This window comes from Xylona heveae (genome assembly GCF_001619985.1).
Source record: "Xylona heveae TC161 unplaced genomic scaffold L228scaffold_13, whole genome shotgun sequence".
NCBI classification, from domain to species: domain Eukaryota; kingdom Fungi; phylum Ascomycota; class Xylonomycetes; order Xylonales; family Xylonaceae; genus Xylona; species Xylona heveae.
Genome location: NW_017264205.1, coordinates 612,771 through 637,073, shown reverse-complemented (window position 1 = coordinate 637,073; position 24,303 = coordinate 612,771). Strand labels below are relative to the sequence as shown.

General features: G+C 48.1%; 9 protein-coding genes across 9 annotated transcripts; 5 read left to right on the top strand and 4 right to left on the bottom strand.

The window, feature by feature from the left end:
- Positions 1-1,218: 1,218 nt before the first annotated feature.
- Positions 1,219-3,487, bottom strand: L228DRAFT_224720 (putative fungal-specific transcription factor; the record flags this gene model as incomplete). The annotated part of the gene is made up of 4 exons (XM_018330353.1): positions 3,319-3,487; positions 2,620-3,254; positions 2,516-2,556; positions 1,219-2,460 (listed from the first exon to the last, which is right to left on the bottom strand). Coding segments are annotated over exons 1-4 (2,064 nt in total), but the record flags the coding sequence as incomplete, so codon positions are not given.
- A 1,476-nt stretch (positions 3,488-4,963) lies between these two features.
- On the top strand, positions 4,964-7,090 carry L228DRAFT_257157 (fluconazole resistance protein 1). The gene is made up of 5 exons (XM_018333964.1): positions 4,964-5,186; positions 5,322-5,433; positions 5,552-5,930; positions 5,996-6,652; positions 6,722-7,090. The coding sequence occupies exons 1-5, from the start codon at positions 5,171-5,173 to the stop codon at positions 6,971-6,973; spliced, it is 1,416 nt and encodes a 471-aa protein (XP_018185074.1). The 5' UTR covers positions 4,964-5,170; the 3' UTR covers positions 6,974-7,090.
- Positions 7,091-7,099: 9 nt separating this feature from the next.
- Positions 7,100-9,242, bottom strand: L228DRAFT_273913 (hypothetical protein; the record flags this gene model as incomplete). Its single annotated transcript, XM_018335600.1, has 3 exons — positions 7,100-8,115; positions 8,250-9,091; positions 9,160-9,242. 3 exons carry the CDS (start codon positions 9,240-9,242, stop codon positions 7,226-7,228), a joined length of 1,815 nt encoding a protein of 604 aa, XP_018185073.1. The 3' UTR covers positions 7,100-7,225.
- A 1,038-nt stretch (positions 9,243-10,280) lies between these two features.
- L228DRAFT_45236 (hypothetical protein) lies at positions 10,281-10,604 on the top strand. Its single transcript, XM_018336611.1, has one exon. The coding sequence runs from the start codon at positions 10,320-10,322 to the stop codon at positions 10,530-10,532; it is 213 nt and encodes a 70-aa protein (XP_018185072.1). The 5' UTR covers positions 10,281-10,319; the 3' UTR covers positions 10,533-10,604.
- Positions 10,605-11,307: 703 nt separating this feature from the next.
- On the top strand, positions 11,308-13,024 carry L228DRAFT_263827 (DUF1445-domain-containing protein; the record flags this gene model as incomplete). Its single annotated transcript, XM_018334528.1, has 3 exons — positions 11,308-11,370; positions 11,659-12,471; positions 12,594-13,024. The coding sequence occupies 3 exons, from the start codon at positions 11,308-11,310 to the stop codon at positions 12,726-12,728; spliced, it is 1,011 nt and encodes a 336-aa protein (XP_018185071.1). The 3' UTR covers positions 12,729-13,024.
- On the bottom strand, positions 12,716-14,603 carry L228DRAFT_45217 (Homocysteine S-methyltransferase). Its single transcript, XM_018336610.1, has 4 exons — positions 14,385-14,603; positions 13,480-14,235; positions 12,925-13,405; positions 12,716-12,863 (listed from the first exon to the last, which is right to left on the bottom strand). Exons 1-3 carry the CDS (start codon positions 14,552-14,554, stop codon positions 12,994-12,996), a joined length of 1,338 nt encoding a protein of 445 aa, XP_018185070.1. The 5' UTR covers positions 14,555-14,603; the 3' UTR covers positions 12,716-12,863; positions 12,925-12,993.
- Positions 14,604-15,770: 1,167 nt separating this feature from the next.
- Positions 15,771-16,597, top strand: L228DRAFT_45174 (hypothetical protein). Its single transcript, XM_018336609.1, has one exon. The coding sequence runs from the start codon at positions 15,915-15,917 to the stop codon at positions 16,470-16,472; it is 558 nt and encodes a 185-aa protein (XP_018185069.1). The 5' UTR covers positions 15,771-15,914; the 3' UTR covers positions 16,473-16,597.
- Positions 16,369-19,058, top strand: L228DRAFT_251126 (putative allantoin permease). The gene is made up of 5 exons (XM_018333489.1): positions 16,369-17,132; positions 17,213-17,277; positions 17,345-17,772; positions 17,867-18,416; positions 18,470-19,058. The coding sequence occupies exons 1-5, from the start codon at positions 16,723-16,725 to the stop codon at positions 18,715-18,717; spliced, it is 1,701 nt and encodes a 566-aa protein (XP_018185068.1). The 5' UTR covers positions 16,369-16,722; the 3' UTR covers positions 18,718-19,058.
- On the bottom strand, positions 18,764-21,005 carry L228DRAFT_251125 (FAD/NAD(P)-binding domain-containing protein). The gene is made up of 3 exons (XM_018333488.1): positions 20,911-21,005; positions 19,988-20,817; positions 18,764-19,938 (listed from the first exon to the last, which is right to left on the bottom strand). The coding sequence occupies exons 1-3, from the start codon at positions 20,951-20,953 to the stop codon at positions 19,057-19,059; spliced, it is 1,755 nt and encodes a 584-aa protein (XP_018185067.1). The 5' UTR covers positions 20,954-21,005; the 3' UTR covers positions 18,764-19,056.
- Between the last annotated feature and the right edge of the window lie 3,298 nt (positions 21,006-24,303).

Here is a 24,303-nt window from a genome sequence, read left to right as displayed (position 1 = left end):
AGCGAAATCCACAAACTCGAATTCGCAAATTACAACATCATTTCTCCACTTAAGTTATTGCACCCAAATCCAATCCAATCATCAAATCAAGCAACGTATTGTCATGCTTCTTAAATTTTTGTCCTACAATAGCAAACGGTCACGACGAGTCAACGACATACCTGCCTTTGACTAGTCACCAATTGACTATCAAACGGTCTAGAAACTATCCACATCCATTCTTTCTTACTTATTTATTAAATAAAGCGGAACGTGGAACAATGTCCGTGTCAGTCGTAAAAAGGATCAACATAGCCAAGAGTCCAAGAACTCCCTTATCGAATCCTGTACATATCAGGATCCCACGGCGCACGCACGGTGACCGTCGCGGCTGCTCGGACCGAGATCCGATGGGAGTCGGACACCTGCCCGGCCCATCGTTCTCGGTATCGGTATCGATATCGTTCAGTAATACAGTAATATCAAAAGTAACTCATAGCATGCGACATGCGCCATGCAAGATCATGCCACGTGGAGATCTACGCGCCCCAGAGTGGCCCACATGTTGTCTGACAGTCTGACCTTGAATCCGGGAGGGACATCGATAAGAAACACGAACTCGAGTTTAGAAGCGTATCGAAGTTCCCTGCCGGTGGGTAAGGTCATAGACTCATACAGGGCTTAGGGGACAAGTTCTGATAAGGAGGGAATGGCAAGGAGGCAGGGGGTTCGGCAAGGTGTGATTTTCCCGAGAAAGATATGCAAAGGTAGAGGTTAGGGGTGGTTTGTGATCTGGGAAGTGGGACTTTTGAGCCGAGTGTGTATATGATGAAGTGGTCCATTTGAGTTCCGAAATACTGGGAACCCTGGTTTCTTTGGAATGATAATCGACTGTGGAGAAGGGGAAATAATCCAAGTAACGGGAATAATGAAATAATGTAAAATAAAATAAAAAAGATTAAAGATAAAAGAAAAGCGGGGAAGGGATATCAAATAGAATCTAGCAAGAGAAAATTACTCCCAACTTGTGCTTGGCCAATTCATCGTCATCATCCACTCATCTAGTGATGGCGTACCGCTCCGCATCATGTCAATGTTGTTGTTGTTGAACGCGAAATTCTGGCCATTTCCTCGCGAGTCAGTTGCCATCAACGTCTCAGAGAGATTGTCCAGTAACATGTTCTGCGCATCAAGGCTGATTCCGGTATCACTGTCATTCGTGGTAAATGGGGGACCAGTCATTATGTTATGAGCTTGCATGGCGTTGCCAGCATCGCCGGTCTTGCCATCGTCCATGTCAAGCCCAAGTCCGCCGCCATCTCGTGCCCTTGCGAGGACAATGCTTACAGTATCTGCCGCCTTTTTCGCTTCCTGGGAGATGGAGCTTCTTCGAATCCAGATGGTCCTCGCTCTGCGAAGTGCAGTAAGTATTTCTTCTTTCCGGTCCAGCGTCTTTCCGCGATGCAGCAACGAGCACAGAATCATGGTGGCCGTTAGAAATTGATGGTGGATGCTGGAAGTCAGGCGCCAGCGCACTGCGTGGAGTTGGCCGCCGGGGCACGTCTCCTCGTCGAGAATACGCTGGATCTCCAGCGTGCTGAGCGCTGCATCTAGGCAGGCTTTACGTGAGTAGGCAAGGGGATCCTCGTCTCGAGATGGCGAATCCATATACAGAAAACGCCGGTGAAGCATGATCTGACCCTTGTAAAACATATGACTGATAAACAGGCGAGCCATGATGACCTGCGCAGAGTCGGTGATGCTGGCTGCCATGGGCTTCATCTTTAACGGCGCGGGAATGCTGGCTGCGGCGTCGTGCAAGATGCCGTCGACCCGCATCACTTCTGCGTAGCTACAAGGCTTGACCGCGTCTGTGAGATCCATGATGGTGCCCAGCGCTATTGCCATTCTTCTCCGGGCGATGGCGCCCAAAGCCGTTGTATGTTCGGTCTCCGGCCGCTGCGGGGGGAGCTCGGTGGTATCCTCGTCCAGGTCAGCATCATTCAGATTCTGCGGCTCGGCCGTATCACATTGCCAGTCCGAGATCATGCGTGGCATGCCCATCTGGCTCGAGATAAGAATGTCGCCAATCAGAACAGCAGTCCACAGTCTGCGACGCATCTCGCCTTGCAAGGGCGAAATGCCGGGAAAGTGGCTGGGATCTCGGTGGCAGCCCATGCGCATGGCCAAATTGACTTCGAGCGCGAGTAGAAACCAAATGTCTTTGTCGGCGTCGGCGCGCATGCAAAATTCAACATAGAGGTAGTGTATTACCGTCTCCAACACATATGGTCGTCCCTTGGTATACTCGCCCAAGATGAGGCACTGCACAATCTTTTCGCGATACAGGCCAATTTGAAGCGAGAGCTGCTCCGCTTCGTTGGTAGCGTCCGAGATCACCACTGCGAGGCAGATCATGCTGAAAAGAAGGCCAACCCACATGATCGGAGCGCTGGAAGGGTTGGCCCAGAAATTTTCGTACTGTACCCTGCCCGTCAGCACCGTGGCCACCGTCTTGGGCTCATGGACAGATCACAGTACTTGCCTCGCGGAGAAAGCTAGGGCCGTGAACAGCAGCTGATTCCATGTCTTCAGGTTAACCATTATGCTGCATAGCAATTGCCAGATAAGCATACATACAAGAAGCTACCAAGTCCAAGTAGTTGAAATAGCGTGAAACATATCGGTCGACGGCGCTCTTGGGCGGTAGGGCCTCGAGGATTTCAGCCCGTGACCTCGGCCTCGGGCATCCATACAGTAGCAGTGTGTGAAGTGAGTCAGGTCTCGCGGGAGGGTTGCTGCCGTCCGCATTGCCATTGTCATCCTGAAAGAACTGATCAGGGCTGTAGGCCAACCTGAGCTGCTCCTCCCGGTCGAAGTGGTCCTTCAAATCGGCAATACCGTCCAGAATTGCGGCCCAGTGGTCGCCACCGACATAGCGGAGCTCCGAGGGACCGACATGCATGCTTCCACAGTCAGATTGCCCATCCATTGGTGTGGCCAAATGCTCGCTGTCAGCTGGGTTGAAAGACCCTTGAGAGCCATGATTTTCGCTCAAATCAGGGGATATGCCAGCATTGTTTTTGGATTCCTTAGCAGAATCTGCCATCAGGGACATGACATGACGTTCTAGCTGCACAAGGCGATCGTGCACGCTAGGTGTTGCGGCCCGCGGCGGCCTCGACAGCGGGGTGGCTGTATGGTTTTCCGGATAGATGCATGTTTGGCCCCGCAACGAGCAAGTAGAACATGGCTGCTGGCGGTCACATCTGATCCTGGCAGAGCGTCAATAAAGATCTATTCGTAGGTTGAAGTCACAGGAGAGAATTGATTCCTTACTTGCGCAGTCTGCAGAGGTTGCAAGAGAGCTGGGGTTTGTGTCGACGCCGACTGGTCTTGGGACGCGGTCGCGGAGCAGAATGAGCTTCCTGTTGTCCCAACGATGGCGATTGAGTCAAGGGTACGGTCTCGCTAGCTGACGACATGAAGGGCACATTTTGTAGGGCGTTCACCAAGCAAAGAATCAAGCAACGAAAGCATAGAGCGTAGAAACGACATCAAGAATCGGAACATATTTATGTCTGACGCAACTTAGCTATATAAGTGCTAGCGTCCTGCAAGCCATTACCTACCATAGGGGAAAAACCGGGTTTTTCAATACCGAATCAACACTGTAGTAAGACCATTACATTACAGTAGATATGGCTATAGGCCCATGTAGCTAAGGTAATATTTTGTGTTATAGTTGTAAAAAAACATTAAGTAACTAAGGTTGCTTTGATTAATTTACTATATATTATAATTCTACTATATCTATATAGTAATATACTAGTAATTTTACTATATTTCTTACCTTAGTATTTCAAGAATTTAAACTATAAAATACTTAGATAGCCTAGAATAAGTACTTGTACAGTATAGTTTAAACACAATTTAGTAATGCAAGTACAATACAAAGACATTTTATTAAAGGTACTAGGTTTGTATATTACAAAAATTTCAGTTGTACAACTGTTTAATCATTGGGCCCATATAGCTATAGTATTGAAAAACCTAGTTTTTCTCCTATAGTATTTTACCTGGATTCTAGTATGGACACAACTAGCCTCCAGGTATAGAACATCGCCAGTGTAGTTTATTTGGAGCTTCCTGCTTAACTAAAGTAGCTAAGGCCCCCCTATATATTTCCCTTGGATAGGAGGTGCTCATAACTACAAGTGTTAGCCAGTCTAGGTTAATTCTCCGACCATCCGACAGTCCGATCGTCCGACCATCCGACCATCCGGTCGTGTCCCCGGGTGACCCCAGCGTCCCCAGAGTCCTAGCACGGTGCCATTTGACCTAAGGTCTACGGTGTGGACAGGACAATTCTACAGTAGGGACAGCATCCTATATTAAGCAATGCATCCATTACCTGGTTGAGTAGTCTAAGCGAGCTTACAATGTATCTTCTCTTATCTAAAGGTACTTTTCTTTTACCTCTTCCTTGAAAGCTTGTTAAATATAACATGAATATTAACTATCTCTACCATGTAGATTTATGTCTTCTATAGTTCATTTTCTTATAGGATAGGCCTAATTAATGAAACTTATAACCTTATTTAGTTATTTTTACTAGACATGAGAAGAAATGCTATCTTTTATAAGTAAACCCTCTTGAGTACTAGATAGGCTATGGCTAGAACCTTAAGAAATTTTCAACTAAAACCTACATAATCAATAACTATACAATCATGCTTTAGTAGAAAATATAATATATTTTAGTGAGTAGAATAATTGATGTATACTAGACACTTCAGAGGTACCTTGAGTACTTTGCCTCAAGTCGAGTCATGTACGGTCCCTACCATAGAATTGTCCTGTCCACACCATAGACCTTGACCTAAACTGGTCAAGTTCGCTAGGCAAACTCCCGCCTAGATCTTACTACTGATCGACTACTTACTGACCTTCTCGTCATATCATCATAAACATTCTGTAGGAAGTGATTCAAGGAATTTTTCCTGTCTTCTTTGATTTGATGACTCCCGGATTTAGGCATAATGGATCCATTGTGACCACTTGCTCCGTGTTCCCAATGTCCTGTCTCCGTCTCCTACACTGTTCTTCGTCTTCTTGTGCCTTTTAGTCGCCTTCTTATATGTATTGATGGACTGTAGAATAATCCTACGTTGTTTTATTTTTCCCCCCCATGCTTCTCGAGCAGGGTTTGAGACAAGAATTTGTGCCCTTGATACTTTGACAGACGCAATACTGAGCACTACCTGAGCACTACCTGAATCATGTCCAACGCAGCAGGCAGCTCCGAAACAGTTCTCGAGTCGACGATACCAAGCTTGGAGATGCCAATATTGTCGACTGGAACGCGGAAAACGATGCTGCTAACCCTCACAACTGGCCAGGCCACAAGAGGTGGGCACATGTTATTCTGGTTGCGGTACTTGCTCTGGTCTCGTATGTATCTCTCGCTGATGCCTTTGTCCTGAATAGCTTCATTCCCGAGAGCGGTGAGAGTGTCCAGCTCACGTGTGGAATACATTTGTTAAAATTTCATCGGCTAACATGACTAAAGGAACATGGCCCCAGCCATGTGCGCGCCCGGCATCCATGGTCTCATGGTTGATTTCAACATCAGCTCTCAAGCGGTCAGCACGCTTGCCATCACGCTCTATGTTCTGGGTATAGCAATCGGGCCCATGTTCATGTCCCCGCTCAGCGAGGTGTATGGTCGCTTGCCAGTGTACCACATGGCCAATCTAGCCTTTGTAGCTTTTATGGTTGGCAGCGCGATGAGCAAGAATATTGGCCAGTTCATGGTCTTCCGCTTCATCTCGGGCTGTGCGGGAGGCACGCCCATAGCACTTGGCGGCGGCACCATTGCAGATGTCACTCCCATAGAGAAACGAGGAGTTGCAATGGCTTTATTCAGTCTGGGACCGTTGGCCGGGCCGGTAGATCTCAATTTTCGCCCCCGAATTTCTAGAAAATCCCCTGACGCATTAATCTATGCACCAAGGTTCTCGGCCCGGTCATTGGTGGGTTTGTAGCAGCTGGCAAGGGCTGGCGTTGGACTTTCTGGCTACTGGCAATCCTTGGCGGTGCCATTGGAATCGCCATGCTTATTGTGATGCGTGAAACACAGCCCAAGGTTCTCCTCGAGCGCAAAGCAGCCCGCCTTCGCGCCTCCACCTGCAACACGCATCTCCGCTCCATGCTGGCCCGTTCATTGACGCCCCGCCAAGTCCTCGTCCAGGCGCTCGGCCGCCCTGTCAAGCTTCTTCTCCGTTCGCCTGTCTTGCTGGTCATATCCCTCTACCTCGCCCTAGTTTTTGGTCTCATGTACCTCTTATTTACCACCTTTACGGACGTGTTTGAAGGCCAGTATGGTTTTCGGACTTCCATATCGGGGCTGGTATACTTGGGCCTGGGATTCGCCTTGGTCACGAGTATGGTTCTTTTCACCGTCCTGAACGATCGTGTATGGAGGGCGTGGATGAAGGCCGAAGGTGTACAGCGGCCACGGCCTGAGCATCGTTTAGTATTGATGATCTGTTTCAGCCCCTTTGCGGGTGTAGGCCTGTTCATTTATGGGTGGACGGCTTACTACAAAGTGCATTGGATTGTGCCAATTATTGGCACCGTTTTTATCGGATTTGGCGCCTTTTTTGTCATTGTAAGTTCCCCAGCTACCACTCTACACAACCATCGAGAGGGGATGATGAAGCCGCTCAACATTGCGCAGATGCCTGCACAGCTCTACCTAGTCGATCTGTTTGGCTCCGAGGCAGCAGCTTCCGCCCTGGGCGCGAATAATCTCCTACGCTACCTATCTAGTACCTTTCTGCCGCTGGCTGGGCCGGGCATGTACAGGGCGTTGAATTACGGTTGGGGTAATACGTTGCTTGGCTTTCTTGCGTTGGGGTTTGTCCCAGCTCCGGTGCTGTTATACAAGTATGGCGAGTGGCTTCGTGCCAGGGATGCTGTCAAGTTTTAATCAATTAGCTATATTTACATTACTCTTTCTCTGTATGGTGCGAAGAAAATATATTGGTCCCGACCCAGCATCTGCCTTTTTGCTTATTTGTACTCACGTACTATGATTTCAACTCCGTTACTCATATGGTATTTCTCAAAGTAGACAATTCAAGAGTAGTTGTGATTTGTTTTAAGAAGAAAATAGTCTGTACTCGTGGTAGGAATCAACGTTGTCCCATCATCGTCTCTAGTTTGCCTTCAATCATGACATCTAGCCAGAAAGCCTCGAAGCCCAAATCTGCTCTTGCCCAGGTTTTGCACACAATCTGGAATACCCGTTCCAGCGGTGGCTTTGTAGGATGTTCATCAGGTCCAATAATCTTGTTTTAACACGGCGCCTTGCCCAAGCAATTTCCATATTGACAGGATCAAAGCTAGCCAGTGTATGTGCACCAACACTAAATTGTGTCATTGTTGAAAAGTTAAGACTGCCTGCAGTAGCAGCAAGAAGGACAGGCTGCATACACCGCGTGCCAGAGGTGATTGGCAGCTGATCAAGAAGTAAAACAATATGCAATGCTAGAAAGCGGCAGATATCGCGCACGGGGAGCGAGGCCAGTCCAAAGGCCTTTGCACGGGGAAAGTCGAACAGGCTTCGAAAATCGATATTGTGAGCGAGGAACGGCTCCGGCTCCGCCTTGGTGCAGCGCATGCGAGTAACGAGGACGTCGGGGAACACATGATAGATTTGCAAGAGCGCAACACAGCGGTACACTTCGGCCAAGGCGACAAAGTGGGATGCTGGAGTGTTCGGGTCACCTGTTGGTACAGGACTGCCGCCAGACGATAAGTCGAGAGCGACTAGTTCGTCCTCGAGGAGTAGCGCCATGTCTGCCTGTCTCGTTTCGGTCAAGATATTGACCATGTCGAGCCAGAAAATGTCCATGCTATCCGAGCTGCTGGATGGCGATGACCGTGTGGATCGGACTAGTTTTGCTGTCCGATAGAAAGGCCCAAGGACCCTGGAGAGAGGGCCGGTCCAAGGGTGGACGAGGGTTTTCCCGTTGACAAGGTAATATAAAGGAGGGCGAGTCTCTGCGTCGGGTGGGGCTGGATCGTTGTTAGCGGTGCTGGTTTCCGGGCTCCAGTCAGCCACAAAAGCTGCAACGGTATTCCAGTACAAGAGGCACTGCCTGAAGAACAATATTTGCTTGGAAGAGGAATTCGAATTCTTGGTCTTGTCTCCGGGTCTGGGGCTGGCTAGAAGGCTGCTTGCCGCTTTCAAATATGAAGACCGAGATCTGCCCCATTATGCCAGGCGGTTGTCGAGCCGACCATCAGCAGCGCAAAAAAAATCTCTCCGCCGTCGTCATCATCATGATCATGATCATGATCATCCAACAGGGCCGGTCGAAGCCCTTGGAACTGTTCTTTCAGGCATGTGTATGCCTGTTGCTGCATCTGGATACCAACGGTTCGCATGCCCGGGAAATCATTGGCGAGTGAAGCAGCTGCCATACTTTGAACGGCGAAGTAGATGGGTGCGCTTCGGCTCCAGAATTGTGCAATTGTCGCGCGGAAAGGGTTTGTGGGAGAGTCAAAAGAAGAAAAGATGGGACAAACGTAGTCGAAGTAATAGCGGACCAACGTCTCGGGCAGGTTGGTCAGAGGAGATTGCAATGTGGTGCTAGTGAGTCGATGCAGCACCGACAGACTATCCGGTCGAGATGGTTCAGCAATTGGTTGAGCATTTTTCTTCGCAAATGGAGCTTGCTCGAGGCCTTCCGAGGAAGGAATATTCGGAATATTGATCGCAGAGGCGTCCTCGGAGGGACTGCTTGATGGACTGATTACTGAAAAATAATCCAATTTTGAAATGTCAGACTCCCGGTCCTTTGGACTGAGTTGTGCGCTCGGTGGTGATATGCTGGAATGATGTTCCTTGGGCGTAGCCGGTTTGGAGGCAGAATCAAGCTCTCTGTGATTTTCCTGTTCCGGAGCGACCGGCCAAGATTTATCATCCACGGATTGATCTACTTCATTAAACATATATCGCCACTTTAGCCGCTTTCGAAACCCTGGACATGTCAATCCTCTGCGTACACATTCCAAGCAGCTTGGCTTTGTCTCGTCACATCTGCGCTAAAATATGATTGTCAGTTACAATACTATGGGCGACAATAGCACGGATTGAAATTATCATACCCGTCTATCTTTGCAGCGCGAACAGCCATTTCGTGATTTCGTATGTGGTCGTCTGAGATCTGAATTGCCAAGATTGCTTGCATTATGAGCTGTGGCCTGGACAGTGGATTGCACATGGACAGCGTCCATTTGTCAGGCGCAACAATGGTTGTCCAGGGAGCGGAGAGCAGAATTTTGCTTGATATTCCGAGGAAGAATGCCCTGGCCGTACCAAAAGAGCCATTGTATTATTATTATTATTGTGATTCTCTGTCAAAATCCTTGGGAACAACCGGCACGGAAAGGATTAAATGTATGTCTAATTGGGTCAAATCTCGATCCATCACTTTACCCCAACCCGTTAGTCACTAAGAAGATGCAGACGGAGAAAAGGGTACCACGACATACACAGACAACTCGCCAATTGATTAGTCCGTAGCATCACTGCCGCCCTGCCGCGTGGTGCTGAAGCCAGAAGGATAACCAGTCGGAGGTTGAATGACCGCGATCTAGTTGGGTGGGGACGGAGAATCGGGAACGAGAACTTTTCCGAGTGGTGGAGAGGGAGACCCGTGATCCGTCTCAGGGGTGATGTATAGTACCTGCTAAACCAGTGATTCAGGTGCATGGTGGAGACTGAAGAGAATGCCGTGATTTTATGAGGGTACCTGAATGATTGGGAAGGCAAAGTTTCTGACAATGATGACTCCGTTTGAAACCGTACGGAACCAAAGAAGCAACGTAGAGTAAGTAACTAGGTGCTGTTTCAAGTTGGCGCAGCATCACGATGGGAATATCATTAACTTATCAGAGTACACAACACACCACAGGGGATAAGCTTTATACTGCGTCATTCAGGGAATCATAATGCCGGGGATTTGTGCACCGTCCACGCAATTCAGCGGTATACCATATCAATCAAAAATTCCGTGCCCACTTTACTAGCTTCACCCCGGCCCCGGAAATGCCTTTTTACATTTCCGTCCCCACACTCTGAAACCCTTGGTACATGAGCAACTCCAGGGATGAGGCGTGATTCCAGTCCCTAGGATACATGGAGATACGAGTAGCTGTGTTGTAAGTAATTTTGAAAAGCCTTGACCGGCTACTTTTTCTTCTTGGACGTTGCATTGACGAGCCTTCCCCAGACATTGTTGGGTGCAAGCTGCTGATCTGTGGCAATGGCGGTGTGGCGTTGCACAGCGACCTTTGCCACAGCCGAGCCCAGAAGCGATCCCTGCATTTCAAGGCAACTCTGCGTCAAGTCGTCGAGTTGGAGAACGGCCTCTAAATTTGATGCTTCCTCCTGTACAGTTGGGCGTCCGATTGTTTGTCATTTAATTCTGCTTTTATTTTCTCTCTCTCTGATTAAATGCCCTTGGGATTTCATTTGACGCCTGGTATGAGCCTTTCTTGCAGATACCAATAATAGACATCTATAGACATTCTAGCACTGCAAAATCCCAAATACTGGTCAGGTATCAGGCCTCTTGTGTATTATTTCTTCAATACTCCGTATATTATATGCATAAATCTAATGTCAGCCAATCTTTTTGGCCCAGGACTGTACACAGTACACCGTAAAAGAGTGCCGGGATTACTTCGTCGTACACATCTTATCGGGCTTACCTTATCTAAATTCAGTATTATTGGCACTTGTCAGGCTGTGTAGAGTTACGGATTACTCGAACCACGGTACGGAGTAACGCGTAGCGAAACCGATGACCAGCCCAAACGTGTCTTAGATCAAAGATAAGTCACTGATCGGGAAGATCCTCAACATGCCGAACTAAACCTCACCCCCCAAGCTGTTCCGGTACTCTGTCACTCTTTCCATCTACTGTCACAAGAAGGTAGATAGTGTAGTGTAGGACGAGTTCCGTGCTGCGTAAAACCATGTGTATTCCGTAGTATATTGGGATCAATGTACCCGTGGGCCAGAAGCTCAGATCGGCTCGGCTCAGCTCAGCTCAGCAGGTTGTCTCGGTGCTTGAACGTTAAACCTCAAGCCTGAAGGCTCAAGCTTTAATTCGCAATTCGCAACTTAACGTCTTATATTCCCATTGACTACTTCCTTCTGCGCCATTGCGATCAGTACTCTGCCTCATTATATAACCGTATCGTATACAGTCATTGCGTCAGACATTCTTCATCATAATAGTGATCAAAATGGCACCAAGCCGCGTGGTCGAGTCCGGACAAGATGCGACTGGCGTGTCGGTGAACGAAAAAGTGAGTTGTGCGATGACTTGTATACCATTCCTACACTGCTATGCTCAATCCTTTACTACTTCCATACGGTATCTCTATGTTGGAATGATCACGTCACTTCCCCCGCGAGAAAGGAGAACCTGGCAGATCAGATAAAAGGAAGACAGAGAGTATTTTTATATATTTGATGGAAAAGTAAAGGAAAGAGACAAAAGAGAAGCAAAAGGGAAAGAGAAGAAGAAAGAAAAATAGAAGAGAGAAAGATATCAAAATAAAAGATAAAAGATAAACGATGCTAACGCATCGTAGCAACAAAAACAGCAGCAATTAACTCCCGCGCAAGCAACACGGCTACTGGCCCGCCGCAACAAAATCACATCCACTGCCGGCCTGGCGCCAGGCTATCTGCAAGCCAACCTGCTCGTTCTTCCGGGCGAATACGCCTCGCATTTTGCCGACCTCTGCGCGCGCAACCCCGTGCCGTGTCCGATCCTGGGCATCACGCCGCGCGGGGATCCGCATCAGATCATTCCCGGGGACTGTATACGCGAAGTGGACTCATTGACTGAGGCGGGGGATGAGGAATTGTTGAAACTTGCAAAGACAAGTCCAAATGGTGTCCCAAGTGGGAGTGACTCGACAGAAACCACCGAGGAGACAAGCACAGTGCCCGGCTTCGACATACGCACCGACATCCCCTCATACAAAGTCTTTCACGGAGGCAAGCACGTCTCAACGCAGCGCGACATCTTGAGCGAATGGGGTCCGTCGCACGTCGGGTTCCTGATCGGATGCTCATACTCGTTTGAAGACGGGCTGCTGGCCGCGGGCTTTTCGCTGCGGCATCACGAACAGGGTACGATTGTGCCCATGTATAAGACGAACATCCCCGTGTTGCCGGCCGGGGTGTTTCACGGGTCGAAGTTCATTGTCTCGATGCGGCCGTTCAGAGCAGAAGACGTGGAAAAGGTGCGGGAGGTGACGAGACCGTATCTGCCAACGCACGGAGAGCCGGTAGCGTGGGGATGGGAGGGTGCGAAAGAGATTGGGATTCGGGATGTGGATAGTCCGGATTTTGGAGATAGGGCTGAAATGAAAGAAGGAGAAGTACCTGTTTTCTGGGTAAGTCAGGTCGTCGTTGTCACACATACTTTGTCTCAGCCCCCATGCTTGTCTTCTGTATCATTGGCCATCTGAACGTGTAAAGGTGTGCAGATATGCTAATAAGACTGCATGGGCAATAGGGCTGCGGTGTAACGCCCCAAATGATCGTCGAAGCAGCAGGTAGTCGCGTCGAGGGCGTCGTCATGTCGCATGATCCGGGACACATGCTGATTACGGACTTGACTGTGGAAGATCTCGCTCGATTGCGAAAGTAGGCATCGAATCTTAAGAGTGTGTTTAGAATCGTCAACTGCATTTTCATGTAGCCGTAGGTTTTATATACAAGCTCATCTATGGATACATTCGAATAAGCGTCGCCTGTCCTAGGTGGATTCGCCATATACTATGTACTATTGACGAAAAGAGTCAGCATAATGGTTTGAGAAAGGGAAGGATTAGTAGGGTTAATACCTTCGAATATCAATTACCATGAACATTTGAACGAGGAAATTGCATTATCTCGACGCCAGCACCGCAACACTATCTGCTAGCACCCGCTGCCTCGTCCAATTTCCTTCGTAAAAGGGCAATATCGTCCGGACCAGCTTTGCAGCACCCACCGACCAGCAGCCCCGGCCATGCTCCTCGCTCTTGGACTTCCGTCACGAGCTCATACATTTCTTCGCCCCATGGTTTATTCCCTGTCTTCGCTGACTGCAATTCCGATCCGGACCCCGGTTTGTCCAATGATCCACCTTCATTATCCTTTGGGAGCCACTGCTGGAGGGTAGTGTCATAGACAAAGTTATTCGCGCCATCAGGATATATCACAAGCCGAGGCGTGTAGTCTGGGCTTATAGATGCCACCGCATCTTCGAATTTGCGGATAAGGGGCCGCATGAGCGATAGTTTTGTGCAATTGATTCCGATGGCGTAGGGGAGTGGAAGGCCTCTGCTTTGGATCATTAGCATCAAAGCAAGACAATTACCGTCCGTATAATAATATCCGGATAGACAAAAGCTTACGGGGACAACAGCTCCTTGACAAGCTCTTCCACAGTGGTCCCATCTGGCAGTTTCAGATCCTGGTTCGGAAACACACATGAGACCCAATATCGAGGCCGTAGTCCGCTCGGATCCCCCAGTGTCTTCATCGTCTCCCTTACTGCGCGGACTTCACGCACCACAGGCAGCGTTTCGAACGCCACGAAACTAATACGGCTCCAATCGAGTTTGTCGTGCACAAAAGTCATGATCCGCTCGTAATGGAATTTGTATAATCCCTGCCAATCGCTCATTTCAGGATCGTAGGCGCCAGAATACTCTGTGCTGGGAGACATGGTGGCGCCATATGCGCCAAGGCTAAGAGCAAGAAGACCGCCATTCCTCTTGCCGGCTTGTATGAATGCCGATCGAGCAATCTCGATTGCGGAGTTCATATACTCTGCAGCTTCGTCCCGGGCGTAGCCTATACCATTGTTCCCCCCGTGGCTGTTATCGTCGATCCGGGGCGTCCTCGCAAACCCAGCAAACGACGCCTGATATGTCGCGGTGAGAATGACGTCGGATCCTGCAGCAGCAAACGCAGTTTGTGCACCCAACAGCGTCGGCGGGTCAGAGATCAGGAGGTGGCCGGACCATAGCGGAGTTTGATGGGAGAATTTGACGCCGAAATTGTCTTCTAGGGTCGTGCCGAGACCGCCGTCGAGGAGCAGGAGAGGTTTTTCAGGGTCGAGCGCCATCGTAGGTATTGCTAAACATCTACTTTGTACACAAGGAGCTCTATTTCGGAAATTAGCTTGACCATTCCATAGTTATCGCCATCACCGTGTCAAAGGGTAAAGAGAACCCAATTGCGCGTCTTCGCCGTGCAATGACGTGCGATGAATGCATTTGAAATTTTTGACCATGCTGGAAAAGCTATGCTGTACCTTATTTTCGATCTTTCATGTCGGAAGGGGTAATCCCAATGCTGATCAATTGCGGAGGGGATGTCATGCCACTGACACCATCGAATCTTCCCGCAACCACCCTCCAGTACTTTTCGTACTGAGCTAACCCCTCCAATACCGAGAAAATGGTTAACAAAAACGTTAGTCATGCCAAGCTTTGCACTCGTGCCGTACCGAGCATGAACCCCTCAGGCCCTTACGCGCTTCTCCGCAGTGAAGGGCTCTAGATTGGATAGCTTAGATCTTGTAGCCAGATCTAGAGACCGTTTCAGCTAAAGCCGGCTTGGCCTCTCCCCGTTTGCCAAACGATACTTTAAACTGGCGGGGTTGGGAACCGGCCTTATCACTAGAAAAGCCCGTTGGTCATTTTCTTCGCCGGGCACCAGTATTACCTATAATGATCTTCAATGAACTTCCACGAGATGGCTGATCAGAGCCGAAGCTCTGCAACATCAGGCTTCCTCCATGTATCGTACTAGTAGTAAAAGTTTCTCTTTTGTCCGAGAACTGGTCCAGTCATGGTTCTACCTGACTGCCCGTCGTTGCCCAAACCCCAACCTGTGCTGTTCAAGCTTGATAAACTCGTTTGTTTTGGTTCTTCGTTGATTCACCAGTTTCAAGGAGACCGATACCGCTTGAGTTCAGGTATACCTCGTGCTTTGAAATAGCTGGAGCGCAAATGAATGGAGATTTGGCGACCGCAGACCTGCCCCGGGGGGGGGGGGGGTCCACTCAGCTATGGCGGGGACGCCAATCCATCGCCATCGTAGTGCTGAGGAACAGGGTAACGCATTTCTGGAGTAGGGCATTCAAGCTATCCAGTAGGTATGAGAATTTGGTAATAGTCCAATCGCTTCTGACTGTAGGCTATTTTTCATCAGCAAACGTAATGGTTTGGGATCGTGAACCAACTTACATCCAGTTCGCTGACGGTTCCTCGACGTGGCATTTAGTCGTATGACTTGTCAAGCATCTCAGTTCTTTGGTAAACATGGCATCCACGTCGGCAGCAGACAAATGCACTTGAACCAGAGTATTCTGTAAGCCAACGGCTCCAGGTGACATGAGTCTGATTCATTTAGATGAAATGTCATTGTTGGAATTACTTTATTTTTCCATTTATTCGCGTCAAGAGCTTGACGCTGAACTATTTCTCAGCTATCGAAAAATGGAAGTGGAAAATCTTCAGACATTAGAAAGAGAGAAAGAAGAGCGACCGTAGTCCACGAAGGAGACTGCGTCTATATCACCACACCATGTACGAGCCTTTTTGCATGAAAGAAAAATGCAGAATCTGCGCTCTCATTACTCTACTACGATATCATGGCATTGTGATAACCAGCTCCAAATCTGATATACAATATAGGGTGATAGCACTGAACGCAAAATTACATATCGCAAGACGTTTATCATCTAGGATTGCCGCGTGGAGATTATGCATACTCCAATTGGAACCAGCGTCTTGGCAAAGGAAAAAAAATCGCTTGGTTTTAGTGGCAATCAAGGCACATGGCGGTCAAGAATAAATTGATAAAGCGGCAAAGGCTATACACCTTCAATCATCGTCTTCTCCTACAGAGGCAATGCATTAGTGACTGGTATCATGAGAAGGCGCTACGTGGTGCGTTGGTAGCATCTAGGCCGGGGCGCCACAGCGATTCTCGAGTGCCGGTATCGTTCCATTTCGTTGCCCCATGGCGAAAAGCTAGTACCGTTGGGTATGGGGGCTCCCCACGGTTAGCAATCTATATCTTTTGTGGAAGCTCTCGAAAGGCATATCTTGCATATCTACTAGACTTATCTGGAAAGATATCCGCATATCTCTGCACCGAAAGCTGTCGAACCTTCATGATAAGAAGGCTTGTGTCCTTGCGAAGACTTCTAATCAGTAAGAATCATGTACTGTATCATACAGAGGCAGATGGAAGAGTACTTTTATCTTCAGCGATAGGATCTGACGTTACAACCATGCTCGCGTGCCCTCGCTTTTCTAGTCTGCGCTCGGGGTTACAATTAATATTGACACCCCTGTCTATAGTTCGACCTCTGGTCCAATCACGTGAGTGACCCACGGATGGCGATAACACTGAGGGTCCCCCAGGGATTAGGGCTCGACGATCCCTGACATTCGAGAAGCTGAGACCCAATAAACGGCGGCATTTCGGCGATCACGAGATAAGGTCGAAAGGAACCATTTTTGTATTAAAGTACTTGAGAGTGTCGGTGCCGAGATGGAGAAAACATTCAATACTGTTGTCGGTCATTTTCCATCAAGTGTGTCGTTTCGTTCTTTGTCCCTGGTCGATCGAACACGAAAATGGCCTCCGCCAAAATTTCTCATTTTCAACAATCCGCCAAGGAAAAGGCGGCGGGTTTTCGTCACGCCTTTTCCAGCAAAGAGGCCTTTTTGAAGTATGTTCAAAACCCAGAGTCTGTCAATGAGACAGACCCTGAGCGGGCGCGATGGACCAATCGTGACCTGGATCCGACGCCTCCGGAGCAGCGAAACTGGAACTGGTTCAATTATTGCACCTATTATTTCGGCCTTTCCTTTGGCAACTGGACGCTTGGAAGTTCCATGATTGGAATTGGTTTGAACTGGTGGCAATCAATTGTTGTCATTTTTATCTCGCAAATGATTGCATCCACAGCTATGCTGTACAACTCTAAAGCCGCCTCGACTTATCACATTGGTTACCCTTGCGTTGCTCGTTCTGTATATGGAATGTGAGTTTTCTCTTGCTCTCAAACAATTATTTTAACCGTACTCTATATTCATTTCCCGCCATATACTAATCCTCCTTTAGGTGGGGAAGCTATTATCCGGTTGGAGCACGTGCAGTCCTGGCCATCATTTGGTACGCTGTGCAGCGTAAGTTCTTGTGAACCTTTTTGTTTTTATAATTGAACTTGTGCAGAAGAACTTACTGGCCACAAAGTCTATACCGGTGCGAGCTACCTCTCCAACATGCTTCAGGCCATTTTCGGTCATCACTACACCGATATCCCTAACGGCATGCCGGAAAGCATGGGCTTCACGACTCAGCAAATGCTGGGTTTTTTCCTCTTTTGGTTGATCCATATTCCCTTTGTCTTCTTACGCCCATACCAGCTGCGCGGTTTCTTCTCCTTCAAGTCTGCCATTTCCTTTCCGGCTATGCTCGGTCTGTTCATTTACTGCATGGCAACCACCAAGGGTAAGCTTGGAAGCTTGTATGACGGTTCCGCTCCTTCCGGCGGCCAGTTTGGCTGGTTCTTCATGTGGTGTATCAATAGCGGTATGGGAAATACTGCAACTTTGATCACAAACCAACCTGACCTTGCTCGTTGGGCCAAGACCACCAAGTCGCCCACTTGGGCTCAGATGGTAAGAAGCCTTATTCCGAATTCGGATCAAAAATAAATCATAAAAGGTAAAAGAGGCCTGGTCTTGAAAATCAACTGACAATCTGATCCTCTAGATTGTCAACCCCGTATTCACCACCCTTTCTGCTACTCTCGGTATCTTAGCCACTTCGGCCGTTAACAACAAATGGGGTACCAGCATTTGGAACCAATGGGACCTGATGACTGCGATCATGGAGCGCAACTGGCGACCCGAAGTTCGCTTTGCCGTCTTTTTATGTGCTTGCTGCTGGATGATCTCTATTCTCGCAACTAACATCGCGGCAAACATGATTCCTTTTGGTGCCGATTCGTCCATGCTCTGGCCCAAGTACTTGACGATTACCAGGGGTCAAGCCATCGTGCACCTCTTGGGCTACGCAGTCTGCCCCTGGAAAATCATGTACTCCGCCTCGACCTTCGTGACTTTCCTTGCTGGCTATGGTATTTTCATGGGTCCAGTTGTTGCAATCATGATTTGCGAGTACTACCTTGTATCTCGTGGCAACGTCTTCATACCGTCTCTATATATCGGCAACAAGAACAACGAGAACTATTGGTACAAGGGAGGATGGAACGTTCAGGCCTTCATCGCCTACATTGTCGCTATTGCTCTCCCCTTCCCAGGTTCGTATACTGCATCTTGTATTGCAGACTCATCTGGCTAACTTTCACATTAGGATTCGTCGGCACCCTTGGTCCAAAAGTTTCAACTGCGGCCGAAAACTTGGGACACCTTGGCTGGTGTCTCTCTTTCGTCATCGCATTCGTTATTTATTACCTCTTGAACCTTGTGTGGCCACACGAAAATGTGAAGAACACGAAGGGCCTCCGCCGCGAGGAGCTGGCTGATATTGGTGTCGTAGAAGGAGTCGAGACTGGAACCCCTACTGAAGAGCTTTCTGTTTCCTTGTCTGAAAAGAAATAGAACGAATAAAGAGGATACCCGCGGGCAAAATATTAGGTGTTATTGGACCATGCTCAAAGCTTTCTGCTTGTTTTTGTTGGACGCGTTTTCATTGCCAGGAAAGTTCTTCAGCTTTATTCAATGCGACTCCTTACATTTTGGGATATAATGTCACTATCCCAAATGACATGTCATTCATCGACTTTAAAATTTTCTGAATTCATCAAGCATATTCATGAATGCTGTACTATTTTAGGCTTCTTTTTTGGTTCGTGGTCGCAGATGCGAGTTCTGATTCGAGTCAGATTGCAACTTGTAGATAAAGAATATTTGCCGCATAGTTGAGAATCATATGTCGCATCATTTTCCAACCTTAGTTCTCCATTCATCAACCAACCCCCGATAATCACTTGTTGAGTAACTGTCAAAAACCTCTGCGATAAGGTTGCGTTTGCGATGATACGACAACCCCAACTGGCGAAGGAGCATATCAATATAAGGCAGACAATCGAAAACGATATCTGGAAACTGGTTTCCATATCCGCCCGGACACCGCCATTTTCCAAATTGAGAGTCGAGATAAGTTTCCTGAACAATCTTCTCTGCCAAAGTCGGTTCGCCCTGAGCTCGATCATTCCAAGTTTCGGTTTCCAAGTCGAGGGTTCCGTCTAAATATGCAGTCAGCCACAGTGCCTGGACTTGGGCGATCATCGCAGTGCTGATAGATTGCATTGCTCCCATGAATGCAATATTTCGGTCGTCAGCGAATGCCGGAGGCACCATGAAACGATACAGTCGGTATGGGTGAAGCTCTACAGCTGGTTCGCTGCCATCCATCGGCTTATATTCAGGATTCGAATTCGGCTGATTTCTGAGTCGAGGGAATTGATCTAAGATTCTTTTATCTGCAACATGGGCCAGCTCTTCATCTTCGGAACTTGGGCGCTTGGGCAAACCAATCTCGCGCTCAATATCTGATGGCAGGAATTTCACTGGCGGTCGATGTTTCCAGCCAGTAGCACATATTAGCGCATCTGAGCTAAGAGTTGCACCTGACGATAGCTGAACAGACTTTTCTGCAAATCCGGACACGTCCTCAATGTGAACATTTATCTTGCCATTTCGGACAAGTTCGAAAAAGTCGGTATCATAGTTGAAGATGCTCAACGAAGAAGCGATCCAGAATGGACTGATCCAGGGTTTGAGCTTTTTCGTTTCTGAATGATTGTCATATTTGCCTCCCTCGTAGAAATTAGGACGTGTAATATCTTCGCTGGGAAACACAGCTCACCTGAAGGAGGTCATTATTCAATATGGTCCAGAATGAATCTACAAAGAATCGTCCAATTCTGGTACCATGCAAAAATTTTCGAATCCAAGAAAACCCATCAAAATCTCCCCATATACACGGACTGAACCAAGTCAAGAAGCGCGTATGCACGAGCTTCTCCAGATACATCTTGAAGGGAGTCACTTTCGGCCAGGACATCCACGCAGGGCCATGGCCAGACTTGCGAACAATCATGTCAACATGAATCCCTGCATTAGCACAAGTATAGGCTGCATCCCATCCAGACTTTGTTCCACCAATAACAGTAACGTTTCGGGCCGTTTGGTAAAGTTGGTCTGTATTGTGGGCCAGATCTTTCACATGATACACTGGACATGCGTAATTTTCCAGTCCATGAAAGTCTGGCATCCAAGCTTCGGAGGTCAGCCCCGTGGCAAAGACCACTTTGTCTGCATGTAATTGATGTTGAACACTGTCTTTGCCAGACTGCACGTTTAAGGTCCAACCTCCTGTAAGGGAACGCTCGATCACTCCGACCACAGCCCCGAGGCGGATTTTTGAATATATGCCAAATTCCTTGGAATACTGAAAGAGATATTCATGCACAGTAGCTCCAGGAATATGCTCACCGGGCTTGACGCCGAACCTTTCTAGGTCCATCGGAAAATCGCTATACTCGAGGTTTCCCTTGACATTGTTGGATTTCAAATGAGGGTACAAGCGGTCCTTCGCCCACACGCCACCAATACTGGTTCCCTTGTCGAGCACAATGAGCTTCGCATTAGGGTGGCATTCAAGGTACGTTTTTGCCATTGCTAGGCCATTCCATCCTACACACGAGAGAAAAGGCCAGTTAGCTCAGCTATCCTCACGCTACTCCCCTCTTGCTGTTCCGTTCAACGAGCGCAGCATATTGAGCTTACCGGCACCTATGATGGCCAGCTCCACATGGTCAGGGAAATCCATTTTGTTCGATGAGAAAAATCCCCGCTAAGTCATGAAGATCCTTCAAACTTGGGGGCTCCGGGACTTTTGAATGAGGAACTCCATCAACTGGGGAGGCACAAACTTTCGGCGGAACCAATCCAGATTCAGCTAAACCCAAACAAGAGCGGGAGATCCCGAGGGAGTTCCCGGCGCTAACCCGGTTAAAACCTGTCAGTTCTCCAATCATTTCGTTGCCATTCTGCCATATACCTTAAGTACGTAGTATAGTTCTGTCGCGATACAGGTCTTGCCTCCTTGTAAATACATCTTATTTCTAGAATATTAATATTAATAACCCTTTACAGTAGATTGTCAACGGATTTGCATAACTCTCTAATCCCTTCAAGCCTTGTTTAATGTTATGATCCAAACGCGTCGTTCCCATATCGAATTTCAATAGATAACTTCTGACGATGAAATCAAAGACTTTGGTGACTTAAGCTCATTTCCACATACGATTCCAGTGATGAAATGAAATTGTTCATTACTTTTGTGACTTACCGCGGTGGAGTTTTCCTTGGCCAGTACAGTCTTCGGCACCTCAACACTAGAAACAAAACCAGCGGACTTTTGTTCTATGCAACTCATGTCCAAATGCACGAATCTTTATTAGCTTTCCAGTTGGAGAATATTTGGGCGTTCAGAAAGATCAAAGCTTCTTCGAGTTCTTCGTGTGAATCGTCGAAAAACGATTTGTGGATAGATCGAGTGCGACGACCGGAAAACATTTTTGAAGAATTTGACTATTAAAATGCCAAAAGATTCCGACTTATAGCATCGCTAAACCACGACTGCAAGTCCCCGAGAATGTGCCAGAGTGCAGTCGCCAGCGCCGCATTTCAGCAAAAGTTGCTCCGTACACTTAAGAGATGGTCCCCCAAAGCTGCAACAACTATTATATAGGGGGAAATAAAAGAAGAGAAAGGAATCAAATTATTATATTTAGTTTTATATCGTTTTTAAATATTCAGATGATTGGGATAAACAGACAATAACAACAAGGAACCGACAGAATATCGTTGCCAAGTCCTTTGAAGCTAGAAAACGAGTAAGCCTGCGCGGGCTATATCTACATCAAAATGACCCGACAAAAAAAAGCCGATCTCCGAGAAGCTCAGTCTATGGAATGATATCTTTCCGACAATGTGAAGGTTTGAGTCTGTTGCTAGGACACGGGCAGTGGTATCAGCCTTAAGATTATGGCCTTTTAACCTGCTGTGGTACGTTGTCAACCTGAATGGGGCCTCTGATAAGGCGACGTTCTCGACCAAGCTGATGACGATAGCTGAGGATACGTGATTGAACTAAAGTATGAAACAGATCTTTTGCAGGATAAGGTAGAAAAAGCGCAACGCTTAATTTCTCAGTTAGCAGGTGGGCTTCCTTTGGTGAGACCCACTCTAGATTTAGTTGATGGACCGATATACCGGCACTCGGCTTGCCGTGAGCAACCACCTCGACAACGAGAGAGAATAGAACTAGAGCGAGTGGATACGGGATTGATGATGGCAAAGTGTACCTGCCAAGGCAAGTTCGGCACTCAATTACGAGGTATGGGCCAGGCTTAGGGCAGCAGGTGGGAAGAAGGACCCGCGATTATTCGCTTACACTTTCCCGTCGAGGTTAATATTTACGTTGCCCCAAATGCAAAATCATGTCCAGTCGGCTACATCAAGAAGACACTAGAGGACGAATGGGTGAGTTGATTTGGGCGGCGACCGAAGTGCATCGCGACGTCACATCGATGTTCCAGGTGCGAGCTATAAGGAATCACTGCGAGCCGTTGATAACCGGCAGTGAGCCCGTCAAATTCACGATTGCTTAGGATTGATTCAACTCTCAGATCATCGTAGACTCAACCGAGCTGACAACATTTTCGGGTATTAAGGTAGGTATCTTGCTCATTCATCTTTTTACGACGGCTTAAGGAAAATTCAGCGACAGCCAGTCGCTGACCACCAGGACCAAAATTTGGGAATTATTTTGACGGATTTGCTACACTTGAGAAGTGTCACGAATTGAGGGTTCGCGAGGTCGTCATAGCTCCACTGCACAGAATCATCTCGGAGGAAAGCAACTTACAGTGGACCGAAATTGTATTCTTTGGAGCGGAGCGTTAAGCTTCAGCTAGAGGCGCAGTGATAGTTATCTATCTGTTTATGTCGCAAGTGGGCCGAGAGAGAGACTCTTAACAATTTTACGGTCCAATAGTCTCAGCTTGAACCGCTTAGCACCAACTTAACACAAATTATGAAGGCCAAGTGTGGCCATGCGAGGATGGGAAATGAAGGAAGCAGGCACCCGCATCTCCCAAATCTACCCATTCTAGGTGCTTGAAGTTGGTGTTCAGCATCGATGATTATCTCGGCATCACATGCGAACATGATAAAATATTATTGCGGAAAAACCTAGGTATCGAGCAAGGTGTGCCGCGGCTCAGGAGCTGTTCAAGTCGAACCCCGAGGACCGAGCCGCCCAAGAAAAAGAAGAATGAGCGGGTCCCTGGCTAAGAGGCCCGACGAGGCGCAACGCCACCAGTTTTCTTGATCCGTGGCCCACCTCTCGCTGGCTCGCCCAATCGATACAAATGTCCGAACTGAACAGACGGCTGTTGTCGGCGGACAGGCAAGTTTCACTTGACGTGCTGGGAAAAGGCTTTGATGCTTTTTCGATCCTTCGCTCACGTTGCTTTTGTTTCATCTCTTCTGGATCCCGGGCGTGTCGGCCATTTTACCATGGATACCTTCTGAGCAACAATTGCTCCCATTTAATTATGTGGGATAATTGCAATCCTCATCCACGAGAAGGCACCTTCTCGCAATTTGGTACATAACAGCTTATAAGGTGCACCGTGGCCAACAACCCCTACATGCACTTCTCCAAAGATGCTTTGGGAGATGTCGCACAGCCAATTTGGTCATGGCTGCCCATCTGGCGAACAGCTTAACTATTGTCCACACAAGCTTAGGTGGGTAGATAGGTAAGAGGCCGGTCGCACAACCCCCGGGTAGCGCGGAAGAAGACACGAAGAAACCAAATGATGCCCACGCCACCACCAGTGACCACCTGACGGCGGCAGGAACACAACCACAGCTCATTGTTGAGAAGCAGCCACAGAGCCCGATCAATGAGCTTCAGTGGCACTTTCCACTTAACTTCCATGCAGCCTTCCATGCAGCCATGCTCATGCGCCGCCCCTTGGGGCTCATTGTTTCTTCCATTGCCCACTTAACGTTTGGGAGTTTGTAATAGACCCATTGGAGGATTGAAGAGGCTGACGGGCTCAATTATGGGAATAATAATTGCTATTTCTACACCAATGCAAGCCC

What these genes read in the sequence shown, in the direction of transcription:
- L228DRAFT_251126 (XM_018333489.1), top strand. Translation starts at nt 16,723, where the DNA reads ATGGCCTCCGCCAAAATTTCTCATTTTCAACAATCCGCCAAGGAAAAG. An exon ending in CATTTGGTACGCTGTGCAGC is followed by an intron (nt 17,278 to 17,344) that starts GTAAGTTCTTGT and finishes CTGGCCACAAAG; the next exon opens with TCTATACCGGTGCGAGCTAC. An exon ending in CGCCCACTTGGGCTCAGATG is followed by an intron (nt 17,773 to 17,866) that starts GTAAGAAGCCTT and finishes CTGATCCTCTAG; the next exon opens with ATTGTCAACCCCGTATTCAC.
- L228DRAFT_257157 (XM_018333964.1), top strand. An exon ending in GCGGTACTTGCTCTGGTCTC is followed by an intron (nt 5,434 to 5,551) that starts GTATGTATCTCT and finishes ACATGACTAAAG; the next exon opens with GAACATGGCCCCAGCCATGT. An exon ending in TGGGACCGTTGGCCGGGCCG is followed by an intron (nt 5,931 to 5,995) that starts GTAGATCTCAAT and finishes CTATGCACCAAG; the next exon opens with GTTCTCGGCCCGGTCATTGG.
- L228DRAFT_45236 (XM_018336611.1), top strand. Translation starts at nt 10,320, where the DNA reads ATGGCGGTGTGGCGTTGCACAGCGACCTTTGCCACAGCCGAGCCCAGA.
- L228DRAFT_251125 (XM_018333488.1), bottom strand. Translation starts at nt 20,953, where the DNA reads ATGGATTTCCCTGACCATGTGGAGCTGGCCATCATAGGTGCCG. An exon ending in GCTGGCCATCATAGGTGCCG is followed by an intron (nt 20,818 to 20,910) that starts GTAAGCTCAATA and finishes TCTCGTGTGTAG; the next exon opens with GATGGAATGGCCTAGCAATG. An exon ending in TGAATAATGACCTCCTTCAG is followed by an intron (nt 19,939 to 19,987) that starts GTGAGCTGTGTT and finishes AATTTCTACGAG; the next exon opens with GGAGGCAAATATGACAATCA.
- L228DRAFT_45174 (XM_018336609.1), top strand. Translation starts at nt 15,915, where the DNA reads ATGGCGGTCAAGAATAAATTGATAAAGCGGCAAAGGCTATACACCTTC.
- L228DRAFT_45217 (XM_018336610.1), bottom strand. Translation starts at nt 14,554, where the DNA reads ATGACTAACGTTTTTGTTAACCATTTTCTCGGTATTGGAGGGGTTAGC. An exon ending in CATGAAAGATCGAAAATAAG is followed by an intron (nt 14,236 to 14,384) that starts GTACAGCATAGC and finishes TTTCCGAAATAG; the next exon opens with AGCTCCTTGTGTACAAAGTA. An exon ending in GTCAAGGAGCTGTTGTCCCC is followed by an intron (nt 13,406 to 13,479) that starts GTAAGCTTTTGT and finishes GATCCAAAGCAG; the next exon opens with AGGCCTTCCACTCCCCTACG.